At 41.9% G+C, this 23,286-nt stretch overlaps 1 protein-coding gene across 1 annotated transcript in view; it reads left to right on the forward strand.

The window, feature by feature from the left end:
- Positions 1–6,380, forward strand: part of LOC128638185 (transmembrane protease serine 4-like) — a 74,504-nt gene extending 68,124 nt beyond the window's left edge. The window contains exon 13 of the mRNA XM_053690049.1: positions 5,860–6,380. Within this exon, the coding sequence (XP_053546024.1) occupies positions 5,860–5,871 (12 nt within the window). The 3' untranslated portion in view covers positions 5,872–6,380. The remainder of the gene's footprint in view (positions 1–5,859) is intronic.
- The last annotated feature ends 16,906 nt before the right edge of the window (positions 6,381–23,286 follow it).

Genomic DNA, 23,286 nt, shown 5'->3' on the forward strand with positions numbered 1-23,286 from the left:
TGTGCTGTACCTGTGCTGTGTATACATGTCATGGTGTATCAGTGTGTGAGGGGGGGGCTGGCACTGCTGCTGTCTGTGCTGTACCTGTGCTGTGTATACATGTCATGGTGTATCAGTGTGTGAGGGGGAGGCTGGCACTGCTGCTGTCTATGCTGTACCTGTGCTCTGTATTTATGTCATGGCGTATCAGTGTGTGAGGGGGAGGCTGGCACTGCTGCTGTCTGTGCTGTACCTGTGCTGTACCTGTGCTGTGTATACATGTCATGGTGTATCAGTGTGTGAGGGGGAGGCTGGCACTGCTGCTGTCTGTGCTGTACCTGTGCTGTGTATACATGTCATGGTGTATCAGTGTGTGAGGGGGAGGCTGGCACTGCTGCTGTCTGTGCTGTACCTGTGCTGTGTATACATGTCATGGTGTATCAGTGTGTGAGGGGGAGGCTGGCACTGCTGCTGTCTGTGCTTTATCTTTGCTGTGTATACATGTCATGGTGTATCAGTGTGTGAGAGGGAGGCTGGCACTGCTGCTGTCTGTGCTGTACCTGTGCTGTGTATACATGTCATGGTGTATCAGTGTGTGAGGGTGAGGCTGGCACTGCTGCTGGCTGTGCTGTACCTGTGCTGTGTATACATGTCATGGTCTATCAGTGTGTGAGAGGGAGGCTGCACTGCTGCTGTCTGTGCTGTACCTGTGCTGTGTATACATGTCATGGTGTATCAGTGTGTGAGGGGGAGCCTGGCACTGCTGCTGCTGTGCTGTACCTGTGCTGTGTATACATGTCATGGTGTATCAGTGTGTGAGAGGGAGGCTGGCACTGCTGCTGTCTGTGCTGTACCTGTGCTGTGTATACATGTCATGGTGTATCAGTGTGTGAGGGTGAGGCTGGCACTGCTGCTCTCTGTGTTGTACCTGTGCTGTGTATACATGTCATGGTGTATCAGTGTGTGAGAGGGAGGCATGGTACTGCTGCTGTCTGTGCCGTACCTGTGCTGTGTATACATGTCATGGTGTATCAGTGTGTGAGAGGGAGGCATGGTACTGCTGCTGTCTGTGCTGTACCTGTGCTGTGTATACATGTCATGGTGTATCAGTGTGTGAGGGTGAGGCTGGCACTGCTGCTGTCTGTGCTGTACCTATGCTGTGTATACATATCATGGTGTATCAGTGTGTGAGAGGGAGGCTGGCATTGCTGCTGTCTGTGCTGTACCTGTGCTGTGTATACATGTCATGGTGTATCAGTATGTGAGAGGGAGGCTGGCACTGCTGCTGTCTGTGCTGTACCTGTGCTGTGTATACATGTCATGGTGTATCAGTATGTGAGAGGGAGGCTGGCACTGCTGCTGTCTGTGCTGTACCTGTGCTGTGTATACATGTCATGGTGTATCAGTGTGTGAGAGGGAGGCTGGCACTGCTGCTGTCTGTGCTGTACCTGTGCTGTGTATACATATCATGGTGTATCAGTGTGTGAGAGGGAGGCTGGCTCTGCTGCTGTGTGTGCTGTACCTGTGCTGTGTATACATGTCATGGTGTATCAGTGTGTGATAGGGAGGCTGGCACTGCTGCTGTCTGTGCTGTACCTGTGCTGTGTATACATGTCATGGTGTATCAGTGTGTGAGGGTGAGGCTGGCACTGCTGCTGTCTGTGCTGTACCTGTGCTGTGTATACATGTCATGGTGTATCAGTGTGTGAGGGGGAGGCTGGCACTGCTGCTGTCTGTGCTGTACCTGTGCTGTGTATACATGTCATGGTGTATCAGTGTGTGAGGGGGAGGCTGGCACTGCTGCTGTCTGTGCTGTACCTGTGCTGTGTATACATGTCATGGTGTATCAGTGTGTGAGGGGGAGGCTGGCACTGCTGCTGTCTGTGCTGTACCTGTGCTGTGTATACATGTCATGGTGTATCAGTGTGTGAGAGGGAGGCTGGCTCTGCTGCTGTGTGTGCTGTACCTGTGCTGTGTATACATGTCATGGTGTATCAGTGTGTGAGAGGGAGGCTGGCACTGCTGCTGTCTGTGCTGTACCTGTGCTGTGTATACATGTCATGGCGTATCAGTGTGTGAGAGGGAGGCTGGCACTGCTGCTGTGTGTGCTGTACCTGTGCTGTGTATACATGTCATGGCGTATCAGTGTGTGAGAGGGAGGCTGACACTGCTGCTGTCTGTGCTGTACCTGTGCTGTGTATACATGTCATGGCGTATCAGTGTATGAGGGGGAGGCTGGCACTGCTGCTGTCTGTGCTGTACCTGTGCTGTGTATACGTCATGGTGTATCAGTGTGTGAGAGGGAGGCTGGCACTGCTGCTGTGTGTGCTGTACCTGTGCTGTGTATACATGTCATGGTGTATCAGTGTGTGAGAGGGAGGCTGGCACTGCTGCTGTGTGTGCTGTACCTGTGCTGTGTATACATGTCATGGTGTATCAGTGTGTGAGGGGGAGGCTGACACTGCTGCTGTCTTTGCTGTACCTGTGCTGTGTATACATGTCATGGTGTATCAGTGTGTGAGAGGGAGGCTGGCACTGCTGCTGTGTGTGCTGTACCTGTGCTGTGTATACATGTCATGGTGTATCAGTGTGTGAGAGGGAGGCTGGCACTGCTGCTGTGTGTGCTGTACCTGTGCTGTGTATACATGTCATGGTGTATCAGTGTGTGAGGGGGAGGCTGACACTGCTGCTGTCTGTGCTGTACCTGTGCTGTGTATACATGTCATGGTGTATCAGTGTGTGAGAGGGAGGCTGGCACTGCTGCTGTCTGTGCTGTACCTGTGCTGTGTATACATGTCATGGTGTATCAGTGAGTGAGAGGGAGGCTGGTACTGCTGCTGTCTGTGCTGTACCTGTGCTGTGTATACATGTCATGGTGTATCAGTGAGTGAGAGGGAGGCTGGCACTGCTGCTGTCTGTGCTGTACCTGTGCTGTGTATACATGTCATGGTGTATCAGTGTGTGAGAGGGAGGCTGGCATTGCTGCTGTCTGTGCTGTACCTGTGCTGTGTATACATGTCATGGTGTATCAGTGTGTGAGGGGGAGGCTGGCACTGCTGCTGTCTGTGCTATACCTGTGCTGTGTATACTTACATGTCATGGCGTATCAGTGTGTGAGAGGGAGGCTGGCACTGCTGCTGTCTGTGCTGTTCCTGTGCTGTGTATACATGTCATGGTGTTTCAGTGTGTGAGGGTGAGGCTGGCACTGCTGCTGTCTGTGCTGTACCTATGCTGTGTATACATGTCATGGTGTATCAGTGTGTGAGAGGGAGGCTGGCACTGCTGCTGTCTGTGCTGTACCTATGCTGTGTATACATATCATGGTGTATCAGTGTGTGAGAGGGAGGCTGGCACTGCTGCTGTGCTGTGCTGTACCTGTGCTGTGTATACATGTAATGGTGTATCAGTGTGTGGGGTGAGGCTGGCACTGCTGTTGTCTGTTCTGTACCTGTGCTGTGTATACATGTCATGGTGTATCAGTGTGTGAGAGGGAGGCTGGCACTGCTGCTGTTTGTGCTGTACCTGTGCTGTGTATACACTTCATGGTGTATCAGTGTGTGAGGGGGAGGCTGGCACTGCCGCTGTGTGTGCTATACCTGTGCTGTGTATACATGTCATGGTGTATCAGTGTGTGGGGTGAGGCTGGCACTGCTGTTGTCTGTTCTGTACCTGTGCTGTGTATACATGTCATGGTGTATCAGTGTGTGAGAGGGAGGCTGGCACTGCTGCTGTTTGTGCTGTACCTGTGCTTTGTATACACTTCATGGTGTATCAGTGTGTGAGGGGGAGGCTGGCATTGCTGCTGTCTGTGCTGTACCTGTGCTGTGTATACATGTCATGGTGTATCAGTGTGTGAGAGGGAGGATAGCACTGCTGCTGTCTGTGCTGTGTATACATGTCATGGTGTATCAGTGTGTGAGGGGGAGGCTGGCACTGCTGCTGTCTGTGCTGTACCTGTGCTGTGTATACATGTCATGGTGTATCAGTGTGTGAGAGGGAGGCTAGCACTGCTGCTGTCTGTGCTGTGTATACATGTCATGGTGTATCAGTGTGTGAGGGGGAGGCTGGCACTGCCGCTGTCTATGCTGTATCTGTGCTGTGTATACATGTCATGGTGTATCAGTGTGTGAGGGGGAGGCTGGCATTGCTGCTGTCTGTGCTGTACCTGTGCTGTGTATACATATATTGATGTATCACTGTGTGAGAGAAAGGGTGGCACTGCTGCTGATTGTGCTATGGATATATATTTTGTTGTAGTCTAATAATAATTACAATAAGCACATAGACACATGTGACATATATACACATGCAGTTGTTGTCATGTAGCTCCATCTGGTGGCCACACTTTTCAGTACAGATTTGATACACAGTCCTAGAAAACAGACTTGGAATTCTAATATAACCAAATTCTGATATTTAAAGAGACAGTAAATGCAATTTAATTACCAGAGTTTCCTTCAGTCTGGCAATAAATTAACATATTAGGTGAGTTGTTGTTTTGCATTGTTTTCAAAATACAAACGCCGCCCACCAGTTATTTAGAGAAGCCCATCCTGAATTAAACAAGGTTTGCCATTCTTACATTGTAAGCAAAATTATTTTAATTTGATCCCTCTGCTGAATCCAATAAGGGACAGATGTGTCACAGGGTTTGGTTAGTGAAGTCTGTCGTGTTCACTTCCAGTTTTTGAAATTGGAAAAAAAAAATCAGAATTAACTTGCACGGGAAAAAAAAGTGATAAAGACATTTTTATATGTATCACCAATGATTCACAGTATAAGTGTCTGCATACAAAATCATTTAAAAAACATGGTTATATTAATATACTTTTTACCTCTGTGATTACCTTGTATCTAAGCCTCTTCTGACAGCCCCTTGATCACATGACTTTTTATTTATTATCTATTGACTTGCATTTAAGTCAATTAATGCTTTTCTGTCCACAACCCACGGGCGTGAGCACACTGTTATCTTTATGGCTCACATGAACTAGCACTCCCCTGTTGTGAAAATCTAATTAAAAAAAAGCATGTGATCTGGGGGCTTTGTTTAGTGGCTTAGAAACAGAAATTTAGAGGTTAAAAGGTTACAAAGTATATTAATATAACAATGTTGGTTGTGCAAAGCTGGCAAATGGGTAAAAAAGGGATTATCTATCTTTTTAAACAATCACAATTTTTGTGTTGACTGTCCCTTTAAATTACAGGCACAGTAGGCAGACTAAACAATGGATGTACATTCTGTACTGTTTTCACTTAAAGGGCCATAATACCCAAATGTTTAAACACTTGAAAGTGATGCAGCATAGCTGTAAAAAGCTGACTAGAAAATATCTCCTGAACATCTCTATGTAAAAAAGAAAGATATTTTACCTCAAAAGTTCCTCAGTAGCCACCTCTCATTGTAAAGGCTTTCTAAGCAGCATTTTAGTGTGTCTGTCCTGGGACATCTGAAGGGATGAGCATCGTGCACTTATTTCACCAATCAGGTAAAGGAAGTTTACAATGAAATCTCATGAGAGTCAAGTCAAATCTCATGAGATCACAGTAAAAATTCATGACCTCAGCACTGCTGATGCTGATTGGCTGCTGTTCATTTCTTCATTTTTTTTAATTTTTTTACCTGCAGCTGGGAGCAGGTAAGTATAACTTTTTACACAGAACTTACTCTGCTGAGCTGAGGAGATTGTGAGGTAAAATATCTTCCTTTTTTACATAGAGATGCTCAGGTGATATTTTCCTGTCAGCTTTTTACAGTTATACTGCATCAGTTTCAAGTGATTTAGCATATGAGTATTATGTCCCTAATTAAACCTTTTTACAGGAAATTACATTTTGAGTTTAATGTCTCTTTAACCCTTTGTATTCTGTTTTTTTCAGCGGGAGTCGTAATCACTGCATGTAACACATCCTCTCCTGCTCTCACTCGCTGAGCCGCACAGCGGACTGAAGGACTTTATGTAGATATATTAATACCAAGGAATCATGCTCTGCAGGCACAGGGTATGTGTTGGTTATTGGAGCCAAACTCTGCAGGGCTCTTTCATACTAGGAAACACAAGCCAAACTCTGCGGAGATTTACCTTTGTTTGGGCATACTACACCCAAAATCTGCAAGGGTCTCTCAATTCTGGCGGATACTGGAACCAGACTGCACAGTCTATAATACAGGGAATGGATATATTTGTACCCACCCCCAACTTATTTATTATTCCTTTCCACTTCATAAGACTGAGAACTGACGAAAGGCAGGAAATCACTGGGAGAAGCAGATGCAATTACAGGACACGCTGCCTTTTGACCTGCTGTGTCCTTTCCTGGATATTACATGTGACTGTGTATATGGTTATTTATATTTGTAAATAACATTTTCATTGAAGAATAAACAATATTACAATAAATCATGGATAACTCAGGTTATATTTTCCCCACACACGTGTGTCTGCATGTGAGTTGTGCCTTAATTACAATGTATGTGAGTATGGTTATATGTGCAGAGCTTTGTGTGTAAGCATGTTGCATTTCATTTATATGTACAAGGCTCTTTGTTAATGCATTTTACATGACTAATGTATGTGTGGTTCTGAATGCATACCTATGATTGTTTTCTTGCAACCTGTGAGCATACGTATCGTTGGTATTGTATCAGCAAAAGTAAAACTTTATTGGTGATGTTTCAGGGACCTAGATCCCCTTCCTCAGACCAACCAGAGTGTTTGACAAATATTATATTATACATTATGCTCCACCCCCTTAATCTTTTTTTAGTGCTCAAGACCTGGCAGACTACTTTTTAAACAAAACACGTACTATCCGAAGCAACATCCCAACACCAACCTGCAATATTCCATTAACAGGCCCAGTTACTCCCTCTGCATTTCCCATCCAGCCACTGAGAATGAAGTTTCTTCCTTACTATCTTCCTTACGCCTCACCTGCCCGCTCGACCCTATCCCTTCCCATCTAATACCCTCCCTATCATCCACCCTCACTCCTGCTCTTACCCACATCTTCAGCCTATCTCTCTCTACCAGCTCATTCCCATCTTCTTTCAAACACGCAAAAGTCACTCCCATACTCAAAAAACCCTTCCAGCGACCCTAATTCTCCTGAAAGCTACCGCCCCATATCACTGCTTCCACTAACATCAAAACTCCTTGAAAAACTAATTTGCAATCGCCTAACCCACTTCCTGTCCGCCAACTCCTTGCTTGACCCCCTGCAATCTGGATTCCGCCCCAAACACTCAACTGAGACTGCCCTTACCAAGGTTACTAACGATCTTCTCTCTGCTAAAAATATTGCCCACTACTCTATACTCATCTTACTTGACCTCTCAGCTGCCTTCGACACAGTTGACCCCCCTCCTCCTACAGACCCTTAGCTCTTTTGACCTCTGTGACACTGCTCTTTCCTGGATTCACTCGTATCTTTCTCACAGGTCTTTATCTGTGTCATTTGCCGGCGACTCCTCGTCTCCAATGCCTCTGTCTGTTGGAGTACCTCATGGATCTGTTCTGGGTCCTCTACTCTTCTCCATTATACTTCTTCACTGGGTAAACTTATCAACAGTTATGGCTTCAAATATCACCTCTATGCTGATGACACCCAGATCTACTTTTTCACCCCTGCTCTCTCTCCCTCTCATGTCAGCGGTATTTCTTCCTGGATGGACTCTCACCACCTAAAGATTAACATGTCCAAGACTGAGCTCCTTCTTATCCCCCCTCAAGCTCTATGCCGACTTGTGACTTGTGACTTCTCTATCCCTGTTAACGGCATCACCATTTCCCCATCGCCCCAAGTCCGCTGCCTTGGAGTTACACTTTACTCAAATCTATCCTTCGTCCCCCCATATCTAATCGCTTTCTAGATCCTGCTGCAACCATCTACGCAATATTTCCAAGATTCAACCTTTTCTGTGCGCTAACACCACAAAGCAAATAATCCACTCCCTGGTTATTTCCCGACTTGACTACTGCAATAACCTACTTACTGGCCTTCCTCTTTCCCACCTCTCCCCCCTTTAATCCATCCTAAATGCCTCTGCCAGGCTGATCCACCTTTCCCGTCACTCTGTATCTGCTGCACCTCTCTGTCAGTCCCTTCATTAGCTCCCCATTCACAGCAGAATTAAATTCAAAATTCTCACCCTCCCATACAAAGCGCTCACCAACACCGCTCCCCTCTACCAATCCTCTCTAATCAACAAGTATACTCCAGCCCGCCCACTAAGAGCCAACAATAACCTGCTCCTTGCATCGGGGAATATCACCTCCTCTCATGCTAGACTGCAGGAATTCTGTCGTGCAGCACCTACCCTCTGGAACACTCTCCCTTGTGCTGTCAGGCTTTGCTCTAATCTTTCTTCCTTTAAATGCTTTCTGAAGACTTTTCTGTTCAGGGAAGCCTACCACCCAACCGAGTAATATTTCTCTTACCTAACAACATTTCCCTCATCTAACTCTGCATTAACATCTTTCTCAATCTTGCAGTCCTCACTTCCTGTTTCTCAACCTCCTACCCTTCTAGATTGTAAGTTCCCACGGGAATAGGGCCCTCAGTTCCTCCTGTATGTGTTTGTAAATTCTGTCCTGTCTCTTAGTCTTAGAAGTTTTATACTATTGTTTTATTTAAATGATCTGTATCCATGGATAGCACTGCGGAATATGATGGTGCTTCATAAATAAAGTATAATAATAATAATAATAACTGCTAATTATTGCACTAAAGTGAACAAGCCCAAACGTTAATTCAATATAGTCAAAATATGTCTCTCTTAGTTTGTCCCAATTTATGTAGTGCAAACTAAATTATTAAACTTGCATTTGTCCCCTCTGCAGTATTGAACCTTATAGTATCACATTCAGTTATGTATTATTTATACCTGTAGTAATGTCCACTAGCAAATTATTGGAGAACCAATAGTGTCACCTGGTGCCTGAAAGTGAAAAAGTCTTTTATACTTTGGATCCTGTAACTGGCAGTAGAGATGGTCTGAAGACATATGTCCAATGTATATTTATCTATATGGAACATACTCAACTAAATGCCCAATATAAGCGGGGTTATTTTTTCGTTTTTGCACGCAATGGAAATAGCGCATATTACAAGTTAAAAATAAACGTGAGAGCGCTATAGCGATTTACGCTTGCCAGGTTAGCATGAATTTGTAGCTTGCGTAAAGGGTAGGGTAAGAAAAAAAAAGTTGGATTAAACACAACATATACTGTACATGTAAGAGTACAGTTACACTCATATAAACAAAAAGTTTACTTCTAGCGAAGGTAACATGAGAGCAGGAGCGCTAAATAGTCCTCCACTCATAATCTAGCCCTATATTGGGACACCAGACAACTCTTCTCCTGGTTTTAACTCAGTGTGATGATCAGTCACCAACCCTGGATTGTGCCTCCAATAATTCCCAAGCTTGTAAAATTCAATTTGATGGAAAAAGCACCTCCTTAAAGTGAAAGTAAATTTTACAATCCGCAAATAACGCTATGGATTCTACTACAATAATACTATATAGTCGCTAACTTTTTTTTAACTTCGTGCTGAATTTAAAAATATTTATATTTTATTTTCTGTACCTTTTGCTAGCTTCCTCCGCCCCCTGCTAGCTTCAGGCTTTAGTAGTTTTACACATAAGAGCAGTCCCACCCACTCTATACGTATTGATCCGTGCTCACTCTTGTGAATACAATTTTTTGCGCATGCACAATAATAAATCTCTGCTCCGATATGTGAATCACGCGACGTGAGTACATGGGATTTCCCTTTAGAGCTTAAATGCGCATGCGGCTATCATGAACGCGCACCGGTTCATGGATGAACTTCTAGGATAGCTACATGCACATTTCGTAATGGGGTGTCGATCTAACGCTTTTAGACGCCCATGGGGGAACAATCAATTTGTTATATAGGAATTTGTCATCTCACAACAAAAACATTTTCTCTTACATGGTGTATCCAGTCCACGGATTCATCCTTACTTGTGGGATATTCTCATTCCCTACAGGAAGTGGCAAAGAGAGCACACAGCAGAGCTGTCCATATAGCTCCCCCTCAGGCTCTGCCCCCCCCCCCAGTCATTCTCTTTGCCGCTCTAACAAGTAGCATCTCCACGGGAGGGTAAAGTGAATGTGGTGTTAGATTTGTAGTTTTTATTTCTTCAATCAAAAGTTTGTTATTTTAAAATAGTGCCGGTTTGTACTATTTACTCTGTGGCAGAAAGTGATGAAGATTTCTGCTGAGAGGAAAACGATTTTAGCATGTTGTAGCTAAAAGCCATTGCTGTTCCCACACAGGACTGTTGAGTACCAGAAAACTTCAGTTGGGGGAACAGTTTGCAGGCTTAACTGCTTTAAGGTATGTTTCAGTCATTTTTTTCTAGTCAATACTTAGTAATGCTAGAGAAGACTGACAAGAATCCCCATGTGGGGAAGGTAAGCCATACTCTGAGACTTAGTATAGAAGGAAGGCTTATTTGAAAGGGCTCAAAACACTGGTGGACACTGTTAAGGGGCAATCGATTATTTTTTTACAAAAATCTGATATTTATACAAGTTTATATTACATTTGAAACGCTTTTTTGGGGTTTATTCCGCATGGCATATATTTAGACACCTATTTTGGCTTGGGAAGGCCCCACAACTCCAGATTGAAGAGGGAGGGGGCCTGAAATTCGCGCCTCAGTTGTGCAGTAGATTTTGCAGACAGCTTCATGCAGCTCCATGTGAAGAGTCCAAAGATTACTTGAGGACTTCAGAGAGGCTTATTTTCTATCAAAACTAATCCCCAAGGAAGGTAGGGCCACAGCTTACTGTGCAATCATTTCAAAGCATTAGGATCATATGGTGAAAATTTCATAAAGATTGGATGATTTTTGGAGATTTAGTAAAAAAGTGTGCGCTTTTTATTATTTAAAGGCACAGTACGGTTTTTTAAAAAATTGTATTTTACTGTATTTGAGTACTGTCTAAGTCTGTTTAACATGTCTGAGCCTACAGATATACCTTGTTCTATGTGTTTCATAGCCATGGCGGTACCCCCTTTACATTTGTGTTTAAAGTGTGCTAAGGTATCTAAACATTTTAAAGACCATGCAGTGACACTTAAAAATGTAGCCCAAGATGATTCTTTAACGGAAGGTAACGAGGATAGTCCTCCTTCCTCTCCCCATGTGTCGACACCAGTTACGCCCGCGCAAGCGATGCCTAGTACCTCTAGCGCATTGGCCCCTATTACATTACAACAATTAGCAGCAGTCATGGATAATTCCCTTGCGGCATTTCTATCCAAACTGCCTGTTTTTCCTAAAAAGCGTGATAGCTCAGTTTTAAGAACAGAGGATGAGCAATCAGAAGTTTTGGATGATTTATCTGTTGTACCCTCACAACACTCTGAAGTGGCAGTGAGGGATGTACTGTCCGAGGGAGAAATTTCTGACACAGGAAAGGTTTCTCAGCGGGCAGAATCAGATTCCTTAGCGTTTAAATTTAAGCTGGAACACCTCCGTGTACTGCTTAAGGAGGTTTTAGCTACGCTGGATGATTGCGACCCCATGGTGGTCCCAGAAAAATTGTGTAAAATGGACACGTTTCTAGAAGTCCCTGTATACACTGATGCGTTTCCGATCCCGAAGAGGGTGGCGGATATTGTGACTAGGGAGTGGGAGAGACCAGGTGTACCTTTTGTTCCCCCCCCTATCTTTAAGAAAATGTTCCCCATAACTGACCCCAGGCGGGACGCGTGGCAGACGGTCCCTAAGGTAGAGGGAGCAGTTTCAATACTAGCCAAGCGCACAACCATACCAATAGAAGACAGTTGTGCTTTCAAAGATCCTATGGATAAAAAATTAGAAGGTTTACTAAACAAAATATTTGTTCAACAAGGTTTCCTTCTTCAACCTATTGCCTGCATTATTCCTGTAACTACTGCAGCGGCTTTTTGGTTTGAGGCGCTGGAGGAATCGCTCAAGAGGGAGACTTCATATGACGAAGTCATGGATAGAATTCATGCTCTAAAGCTGGCTAATTCTTTTATCACAGATGCCGCTTTACAATTAGCTAAGTTAGCGGCGAAAAATTTTGGTTTGGCCATTATGGCGCGAAGAGCGCTTTGGCTCAAATCGTGGTTGGCTGAAGTGTCGTCCAAAACAAAATTACTAAATATTCCTTTCAAGGGAAAGACCCTATTCGGCCCCGAGTTGAAAGAAATTATTTCGGATATCACTGGGGGAAAGGGCCATGCCCTTCCGCAAGATAGACCATTTAAGGCCAAAAACAAGGCTAATTTTCGCTCCTTTCGCAACTTCAGGAGCGGACCTGCTTCAACCTCTGCAACCGCAAAGCAAGAGGGTAACGTTTCACAGCCCAAAGCAACCTGGAAGCCTTTGCAGGGCTGGAACAAGGGTAAACAGGCCAAGAAGCCTGCGGCTGCTACCAAGTTAACATGAAGGGGTAGCCCCCGATCCGGGACCGGATCTAGTAGGGGCAGACTTTCTCTCTTTGCTCAGGCTTGGGCAAGAGATGTTCCAGATCCCTGGGCATTAGAAATTGTTGCTCAGGGGTATCTTCTAGAATTCAAGGACTCTCCTCCAAGGGGAAGGTTCCACATTTCTCGTTTGTCTTCAGACCAGACAAAGAAACAGGCGTTCTTACACTGTGTAGAAGATCTTCTAAAGATGGGAGTGATACACCCAGTTCCAATTACAGAACAAGGACTGGGCTTTTACTCAAACCTGTTTGTAGTTCCCAAAAAGGAAGGAACTTTCAGGCCAATCCTGGATCTAAAAATTCTAAACAAATTCCTCAGAGTTCCATCATTCAAAATGGAAACCATTCGGACAATCTTACCGATGATCCAGGAAGGTCAATATATGACTACCGTGCATCTAAAGGATGCGTACCTACATATTCCTATCCACAAAGATCATCATCAGTTCCTAAGGTTCGCCTTTCTGGACACGCATTAGCAGGTCGTGGCCCTTCCTTTCGGGTTGGCCACCGCTCCCAGAATTTTCACAAAGGTGCTAGGGTCCCTTCTAGCGGTACTAAGACTGCGGGGCATTGCAGTAGCACCTTACCTAGACGACATCTTAATACAGGCGTCGTCTTTTCACAGAGCCAAGGCTCATACGGACATTGTTCTGGCCTTTCTAAGGTCTCACGGGTGGAAGGTGAACGTAGAAAAAAGTTCTCTGTCCCCGCTCACAAGGGTTCCCTTCTTGGGAACACTAATAGACTCGGTAGAAATGAAAATATTTCTGACAGAGGTCAGGAAGTCAAAGCTTTTAACTACTTGCCGAGTTCTTCATTCCATTCCTCGACCTTCTGTAGCTCAGTGCATGGAGGTAATCGGATTAATGGTTGCGGCAATGGACGTTGTCCCTTTTGCCCGAACTCATCTCAGTCCACTGCAACTGTGCATGCTCAAACAGTGGAATGGGGATTATGCAGATTTGTCTCCTCAAATACAAATGGACCAGAAAACCAGAGATTCTCTTCTCTGGTGGTTGTCTCAGGATCACCTGTCTCAGGGAATGTGCTTCCGCAGACCAGAGTGGATCATTGTCATGACCGATGCCAGTCTGTTAGGCTGGGGTGCGGTCTGGGACTCCCTGAAAGCTCAGGGCCTATAGTCTCGGGAAGAATCTCTTCTCCCGATAAACATTTTGGAACTGAGAGCGATATTCAACACGCTCCAGGCATGGCCTCAACTAGCGGAGGCCAGATTCATCAGATTTCAGTCGGACAACATCACGACTGTAGCGTACATCAATCATCAGGGAGGAATAAAGAGTTCCCTAGCGATGAAGGAAGTAACCAAGATCATCAAATGGATCACTCCTGCCACCTATATGCAATTCACATCCCAGGAGTAGACAACTGGGAGGCGGATTTTCTGAGTCGTCAGACTTTTCACCCGGGGGAGTGGGAACTCCACCCGGAGGTTTTTGCTCAGCTGACCCAGCTATGGGGCATTCCAGAATTGGATCTGATGGATCTGATGGTGTCCCGTCAGAACACCAAACTTTCCCTTTACGGATCCAGGTCCAGGGCCCCCAAGGCGGCATTGATAGATGCTCTAGTAGCGCCTTGGTCCTTCAGTCTAGCTTATGTCTTTCCACCGTTTCCTCTTCTCCGTCGGCTAGTAGCCAGAATCAAACAGGAGAAGGCTTCGGTAATTCTGATAGCGCCTGCGTGGCCACGCAGGACTTGGTATGCAGACCTAGTGGACATGTCATCTGTTCCACCATGGAAGCTGCCATCGAGGCAGGATCTTCTAATACAGGGTCCATTCAAGCATTCAAATCTAGTTTCTCTGCAACTGACTGCTTGGAGATTGAACGCTTAATTCTAGCTAAGCATGGGTTCTCTGAATCAGTTATAGATACTCTGATCCAGGCCAGAAAGCCTGTCACCAGGAAAATTTACCATAAGATATGGCGGAAATATCTTTGTTGGTGTGAATCCAAGGGTTACTCGTGGAGTAAGATTAGGATTCCAAGGATATTGTCTTTTCTCCAAGAAGGATTGGAGAAGGGATTGTCAGCTAGTTCCTTAAAGGGACAGATATCTGCTCTGTCTATCCTGTTACACAAGCGTCTGGCAGCAGTACCAGACGTTCAGGCGTTTGCACAGGCTCTAGTTAGAATCAAGCCTGTCTATAAACCTGTGGCTCCTCCATGGAGTCTAAATTTAGTTCTTTCAGTTCTTCAAGGGGTTCCGTTTGGACCTTTACATTCCATAGATATTAAGTTATTATCTTGGAAAGTTTTGTTTTTGGTAGCTATTTCTGCTGCTCGAAGAGTTTCAGAATTGTCTGCTTTGCAGTGTAATTCACCCTATCTGGTGTTCCATGCAGATAAGGTAGTTTTGTGTACCAAACATGGTTTCCTTCCAAAAGTGGTTTCTAATAAGAATATTAACCAGGAAATCATTGTTCCTTCTCTGTGTCCTAATCCAGTTTCTAAGAAGGAACGGCTATTACACAATCTTGATGTGGTTCGTGCTTTAAAATTCTATTTAAAAGCAACTAAAGATTTCAGACAAACATCATCCTTGTTTGTTGTCTATTCTGGTAAGAGGAGAGGTCAAAAAGTGACTGCTACCTCTCTTTCCTTCTGGCTGAAAAGCATCCGAGGGGTAAACAGAACGTAAATAAAGGCATATATGTATGTATGGACAATACGCACTGTAAGAGTGCTCAGCCTGGTAATGCACTAAGGCATTTGTAGAGACCAAATTAATCTCTAATTAACAATAGAAGTGTGTAAGTGAAGGCTGGTATAATCAAGATACACCTTATACAGCATACACATACATGAGCTCCAAACGTATAAAGGCTACACAAAGCATTTACTTTATATTGCTCCAGTACTAATACATTAAAACAATCTTATGTTCTACCTTTATACGTTCTACCTTGTTAATTAGAGATTAATTTGGTCTCTACAAATGTCCATACATACATATATGCCTTTATTTACGTTCTGTTTACCCCACTGACAGCATTAGTAACTCAACCATACTTAGAATCATCTGATTCACTGCTTTCTATATTAGATCACCCACCCAGTAGCTAATAGTGTGATATAGCTCAGTGCACTATATTCTCTTGGCATCCTTATTACTCCCGTTTACTTACCCCAGCCCTCTACCACTAAAGAGTCTATAACAGGTAGTAGTTTAAATACCTCTGGATTAACACATTGTTCTGGCAATCATATATAAGCCAGACAATATACTGAATCTACCCCTATGAGCACATAACTACTACCAACACTACGCTATATTATTAGCGGATATTATCTGAAGGACACGCTTAGTCAATCCCCTCTATTCGTAGTTTTAATTGTGTGTTGTGTGTATGTGAGAATCTTTTTAATTGATTAAATAAAAGTTAATTTTTAATACAGTTCTCTTGTATCTATCTTGCCAATATTTACCTCAGTATTGACTTCTTATTATTATTTTTTTGTGATTTGTAATATCACCTAAGGGTGATTTACCTTTGTTGACTTCAGAGTGCTAAACGTGTATACTTGGTGTGTAGAACTCCTCTTTCTTCACAACTTTCTAAATTTGCAGTCTCTTATATACACAGCACCTACTCTGGAACTTGTGTTATTAATACACTAGTATCCTATTTTTGGATAGAAGTCTATAAGTATCACACAAGTAGTGCCATTGGAATCCTTTCTTTCTGTAATTGGTAGTATGATTGCTTCTGAGTTACAGCACTCTCAAGACACAATGGGCTAGATTACAAGTGGAGCGCTATTTTAAAGTGCGCCTGTAAAGAGGCATATTTGCCCATTTACGGGCGCACGTTAAATAAACCAGCACTTAACTAGAGGTCAGACCAGTTTGGGAGGGGTGAAACGCGTCATCTGGCAGATTGCATCTATGCATACAGCTTCATTGGAACTTTCTGAGGATATGTAAGCAAATATAGCATTACCGTGACTTTCATGTTTGCAAATTGGCTACTGAAACAGTGCGCTTGCGTGGTCTAGGACTAAGGATTAATATTGGTGCTTGGATACTGTTGGAGGTACAGGTGCCTTGCAGCCCAGGTTTGGGTTGCAGCATCCCATTGTCCTTTCAATTTTAGTAGTACTTCATACTCGATATTCCCTATGGCATGCCACTGACCTTTTGTGCTTTTCTTATGAGCTGTTGCAAAGTTAATGCTATGTCTCCCTCATTTACGAGTTCTATAGCCCGGAATTGGTTCATGGCTACAGTTTTGGGACTCTTTTACAGGATATAAAGACAGTTTGCCAGAACTAGTAGACACCGGTCTATGGACATTACTCTGCAGATAAGTTTTGTATTTGTATATACATGATTTTCTACTGCTGCCTTTGAATGGCTATGTTATTAATGTTTAATGTGGAGGAGTGTTGTAATAAATTCTTCCTAATCACATCCATTGAGTGCGGCATGGTCATTCTTTCTGGTGTTTAGTTCATTTAACCACCTGCTTCCTTTTTTCCTATAGTAAATCATTGATTTTGTGGCCACTAGCACCTAGATTGGTGTAACTATATGATCAGAAAGGGTTTAAGTTAGCACCATCAATACCATTCTCTATTCTTTTGGTTCCTGTTTAAATGTTATATAGGCTGGCTTCAAGATTTAGATCCCTGGTATGTTAAAGTCACATGATTGGATTGATTTTGTCATTTTAGGATTGATTAAGTTTTGGACTAAGCATCTAATCACCATTATAATGCTCCCTTCTTTCTACATATACATAACCTACCTCCCAACATTTGTGACTAGGTATAAGGGACTCAGGAGGTTGCCTTTTTGTGAATTGGGGATGTATCAGGAGGGGTTGGCTAGTGGATGGGATCATGGGTGTGTCTGGTGGGCTGTGGGCATGTCTGGGTGATCTATGGGCGGGGCAAATAGGGACACATGGTCATCTCAGAGGGACAGGGTTCAGAAATAGGGACTGTTCCTCTCATATAGGGAAAGTTGTGAGAGCTGTGACTGAAGATAAACTTTAACATAGTTTTGCAATACTGGTTTATATTTTGATGTCTGTAGCAATTATTAGCAATCGATTATAAATATCTCATGCATTTCCCTCACCAATAATATTTATCAATTTGTATTGTTTTGTGTACACTATTGCTCATTTATTCAGCATTCCAAAATATCATTCTTTACAAATAAATATATATAAAAAAAAATAAGTAAAATAACACTGCCTAATATAATAAAATACTATTACTTAGGTTCTGTCTTCAACTACAGAACAAACCAGGAATAATGTAGTTACAAATAAGTAAAGAGCAATGCTTTACACTGCATGGTTGACAGTAAAAAAACAGAGCAGATATTTTACCCTAGTTGCTCCATGTAACAAACACCTTCAAAGATGGCCAGCAACACACAAGGAAGTGATTTTTTACCCTGTTAGTCTGCCAGTAACACACGTGTTTGGTGTCACTCCTTACTGGGTCATATTACTTAAGTTTAGAAGCATAAAAGACATTACAATTTTAGATGTTACTTGGGGGGACTTTAAGAAATTTAAAGTGATGATAAATTTCAGACTATAAGAATGTTGCAATGAAAAAATATATTAGTTTGCAAGTAAAACCACATATTATTTTTTTTAAAACTTTTTTGACTGTGAAACATCAGTCTGCTAGTGTGATCTAATTGCAGTTGCCTGCCTGCCTGCCAGCGTGTGTGCCAGGCCCACTTGCCCAGTGCCACACCACTCATATCTGGTGTAACAGTAGTGTAAATTAAAAAACAATATATTTTTGACTGTGAAACATCAGTCTGCTAGTGTAATCTAATTGCAGTTGCCTGCCTGCCAGCGTGTGTGCCAGGCCCACTTGCCCAGTGCCCACACTCATATCTGGTGTAACAGTAGTGTAAATTTAAAAAAAAAAACCTTTTTTGACTGTGAAACATCAGTCTGCTTGTGTAATCTAATTGCAGTTGCCTGCCTGCCAGCATGTGTGCCAGGCCCACTTGCCCAGTGCCACCACTCATATCTGGTGTAACAGTAGTGTAAATTTAAAAAAAAAAAACTTTTTTGACTGTGAAACATCAGTCTGCTTGTGTAATCTAATTCCAGTTGCCTGTCTGCCAGCATGTGTGCCAGGCCCACTTGCCCAGTGCCACCACTCATATCTGGTGTAACAGTAGTGTAAATTTTAAAAAAAAACTTTTTTGACTGTGAAACATCAGTCTGCTAGTGTAATCTAATTGCAGTTGCCTGCCTGCCAGCGTGTGTGCCAGGCCCAATTGCCCAGTGCCACCACTCATATCTGGTGTAACAGTAGTGTAAATTTAAAAAAAAAAAACTTTTTTGACTGTGAAACATCAGTCTGCTTGTGTAATCTAATTGCAGTTGCCTGCCTGCCAGCGTGTGTGCCAGGCACACAGCGTATACTGTGCCCACTTGCCCAGTGCCACCACTCATATCTGGTGTAACAGTAGTGTAAATTTAAAAACAAAAAACTTTTTGGACTGTGAAACATCAGTCTGCTAGTGTAATCTAATTGCAGTTACCTGCCTGCCAGTGTGTGTTCCAAGCTCACAGCGTATACTGTGCCCACTTGCCCAGTGCTCCCACTCATATCTGGTGTAACAGTAGTGTAAATTAAAAAAAAAAAACTTTTATGACTGTGAAACATCAGTCTGCTTGTGTAATCTAATTGCAGTTGCCTGCCTGCCAGCGTGTGTGCCAGGCACACAGCGTATACTGTGCCCACTTGCCCAGTGCCACCACTCATATCTGGTGTAACAGTAGTGTAAATTTAAAAACAAAAAACTTTTTGGACTGTGAAACATCAGTCTGCTTTTTTGTGTCAGGCTCACAGCGTATACTGTGCCCACTTGCCCAGTGCCACACTGTTTAATAGTAGTGTAAGTGTACATTTAAAAACAAAAAAAACTTGTTGGACTGTAAAACATCAGTCTGCTTTTTTGTTTCAGGCTCACAGCTTATACTGGGCCCATTTGCCCAGTGCCACCACTCATATCTTGTTTAATAGTAGTGTAAGTGTACATATAAAAAAAATGACAGGCAGAGGCAGGCCACCCCGCAGGTGCCGTCGTGGTCGTGGTGCTGTGATTCCCTTTGGCCCTAGAATAATGCAGTGTGGTGCGTTAAACTGAGAGTTTGGTCTGTTACTGTGAAGCGGGCATAACCCTTACACTACCTGATCGATACAACATCATACCTGATGTTTTAAAGCACGTTATTCCAAACATTTAGGAATGTTAGGTGATTTATGCCCTTTATGGATTAAAACCAGACTCTGCATCAACTATGTAATTTTCCGTGGGAGTTTTGCCATGGATCCCCCTCCGGCATGCCACAGTCCAGGTGTTAGTCCCCTTGAAACAACTATTCCATCACTATTGTGGCCAGAAAGAGTCCCTGTGGGTTTTAAAATTCTCCTGCCTATTGAAGTCAATGGCGGTCCGCCCGGTTCGCCCGTTCGCAAACTTTTGCGGTTCGCGAACGCAAAATTTTATGTTCGCGACATCACTATTTACTACCCATTCCCCAGCTTTGTACAATCAACATTGTTAGATTAATATACTTTATAACGTTTAAACCTCTAAATTTCTTACTGTTTCAAAGGCTCTATTGACAGCCTCTTAATCACATGCTTTTGTATTTGCTTTTCACAACAGGAGACTGATAGTTCATGTGGGCCATATAGATAACAATATGTTCACGACTGGGAAGTTATTCAAGAGTTAACACAACATAGTACTAAATGCAACTCAATAGATTTAAGATAGTCACATTTATGTAATCAGTGACTGTAAGAAGTTGCCCAGGGTACATTATCTTGACCTTAGCATCTTGAAAAAAATGTTTATTGATACCAAACAATGGCATATCCTTAGTTTTATGTGCCCTGAGTGCTAAACCTGTATAATATAGTGATATATTCCATACATACATACATATACTGTGTGTATATATATATATATATATATATATATATATATATATATATATATATATATATATATATATATATACAGTATCAGTATCTGTCTTTCTTGATGTGAGGCATTGTTCAAAAAGAGTAAGGTACAGGCAAGAAAATTAATTTCATCTGTGAATAAAATAATCCTTTTTGCCCTGAATAAATATAGTTTTTATTTTTTCCATTATATGGTAAAGTAGCGTAGGCTGCAATTCAGTATAAACCATAATGTGCATTAGGCTGAATTGAAATAAATTAAATAAAGAAAATTCTTTTGACAAAACCTTACTAAATCAATTTTCCTGAAATCTGACAGGAAGGAAAACAAAATTCATTATTTATAATTAAATTTATTATTTATTATAATCCAAGACTGTTCTGTAAAACCAAATACATGTTTTCAAAACGTATTATAATACTTTGTGATTGCAGCAGCAGTAAATTAAAAGTGGAAAACTTTATCGTTACATACATGCACAAAAAGATTTTCTATGCCAGATTGTCAGTACTGTTATTAAAATGTGTTCCATGCCATATACCAATTACTATATTTTATTGCAATTTGTGTTTCATGTTGAAATTACTATTTACTTTCAGTATAACTCCATGGAACATCAACTGATATCAATCTGTAATAGGCAGTTTCATTATTCTCATGTCAATCAGTCATCAATAAATACCACAAAATAAAAACATGCTTAGTTTAATATATGCCCCCATTGCTTGCAAATTCCATTCCACCAGGAACTTAAACCTATCTAAAGTATAACTTTCTGTTTTTACTTCTGCATTATGTAGATATGTGCCTCAGTAAATGTGTACACATGTATACTTATGTTTGTGTCTTTTTATGGGTCAAGGTTATTGAAATCTAAAATATTTTGTGATATAAACAAATTATTTTCTTAATACTGAAAGCAACTGCAATGCCAGAGATGGGACTGAAGAGGGAGACACTCACCTACTGTCTCAGCTATATTATGGGCTAGAATATGAGTGGAGCGCTATCGTTTGCACACAAGCAATATCATCTTTTTTGCACGCAACAGAAAAAGTACATGTATTACTAGTTGAAAGTAAATGCGTTCGCTCGAGCGATTTATGCTCGTCAGGTTAGCTAAACTTGAAATCTCGCATAAAGGGTAGGGGAAGAAAAAAAGTTGCATTAAACATAATATAAGTACATTTAAAAGTACAATTACACTCATATAAAAATTATTTAAAAAAATATATATTAAAAAAGTTATAAGGTGTTTGACAAAAAAAGGGCTGCCAAGGGCTTTAACATATATATGCATACATAGACATATCTAAATGTGTGTATGCATGTATGTATAAATAAATATATATATATATATATATATATATATATATATATATGTGTGTGTGTGTGTACATATGTATTTACTTGTATTACTGTATAATTACTGTACATATTTAACATTCCAATGTTCTTCACTTACAAGATAATGTAATTTGTATTTTAAATACATATTTCTCTATATATATCTATATACATACCTATACCTGTATATCTATTTCTATAGTTATATAGGTATAGATATATATTTTGTATTAACATTATCATATATATATAAATATAAATAATACAAATTCCATTATTTTCTATGTAAAGAACATAGGAAAGTAAAATATAAGTAATGCGCATCAGGGTTCGTGATTTACGTGTAACACAGTGTCGGGTTAGTGCACATGAAGAATTGCTAAATTCAATGTGCATAATTGTAATATTAAAAAATATTATTAAGTATTAAATATTATTATACATACTGTAATATATATATATATATATATATATATATATATATATATATATATATATATATATGTTTATATATATATAACATAATTTATGCTTATCAGATAAATTCCTTTCCTTCCTGGCAGGCAGAGTCCACGACTTCATTCCTTACTGTTGGGAAATACAACACCTGGCCACCAGGAGGAGGCAAAGACACCGCAGCCAAAGGCTTAAATATCCCTCTCACTTCTCCTATCCCCCAGTCATTCTGCCGAGGGAACAAGGAAAAGTAGGAGAAACATCAGGGTATAAAAGGTGCCAGAAGAAATAATATAAAAAGGGAGCCGCTCATCAAAAAAATAAATTACGTGCGGGGTCATTGACTCTCCCTGCCAGGAAGGAAAGGAATTTATCTGGTAGGCATAAATTATGTTTTCCTTTCATAAGGCAGGGAGAGTCCACAACATCAATCCTTACTGTTGGGAAAACTATACCCAAGCTCCAGAGGACACTGAATGAATAACGGGAGGGAACAGAAAAAAAGAGACAGACCCTATTCTGAGGGTACTACAGCCTGCAAAAATTTTCTCCCCAAACACATCAAACTTGTAAAATTTAGAAAAAGTGTGTAAGGAGAACCAGGTAGCCACCTTACAAATCTGATCCATTCTTAAAAGCCCAAGAGGAAGCCACTAATCTAGTGGAATGAGCCGTTATCCTCTAAGGAGGTTGTCGTCCCGCTGTCTCATAAGCTAAGCGGGTGACACTCCTCAACCAGAAAGATATTGAAGTTGTAGTAGCCTTCTGCCCCTTATGCTTCCCCGTATAGATGACAAACAAAGAGGAAGATTGTCTGAATTCCTTAGTAGCCTGAAGATAGAACTTCAATGCATGAACCACATGTAGATTATGAAGCAAACGTTCCTTCGCTGAAGAAGGATTAGGACACAAGGAAGAAACAATAATTTCTTGATTAATGTTATGATTCGATAACACCTTAGGGAGAAACCCTAGTTTTGTGCGTAAAACATGAAAAAACAGATAAGGGGGATCA

The sequence above is a fragment of the Bombina bombina genome, chromosome 8 (assembly GCF_027579735.1).
Source record: "Bombina bombina isolate aBomBom1 chromosome 8, aBomBom1.pri, whole genome shotgun sequence".
NCBI lineage: Eukaryota > Metazoa > Chordata > Amphibia > Anura > Bombinatoridae > Bombina > Bombina bombina.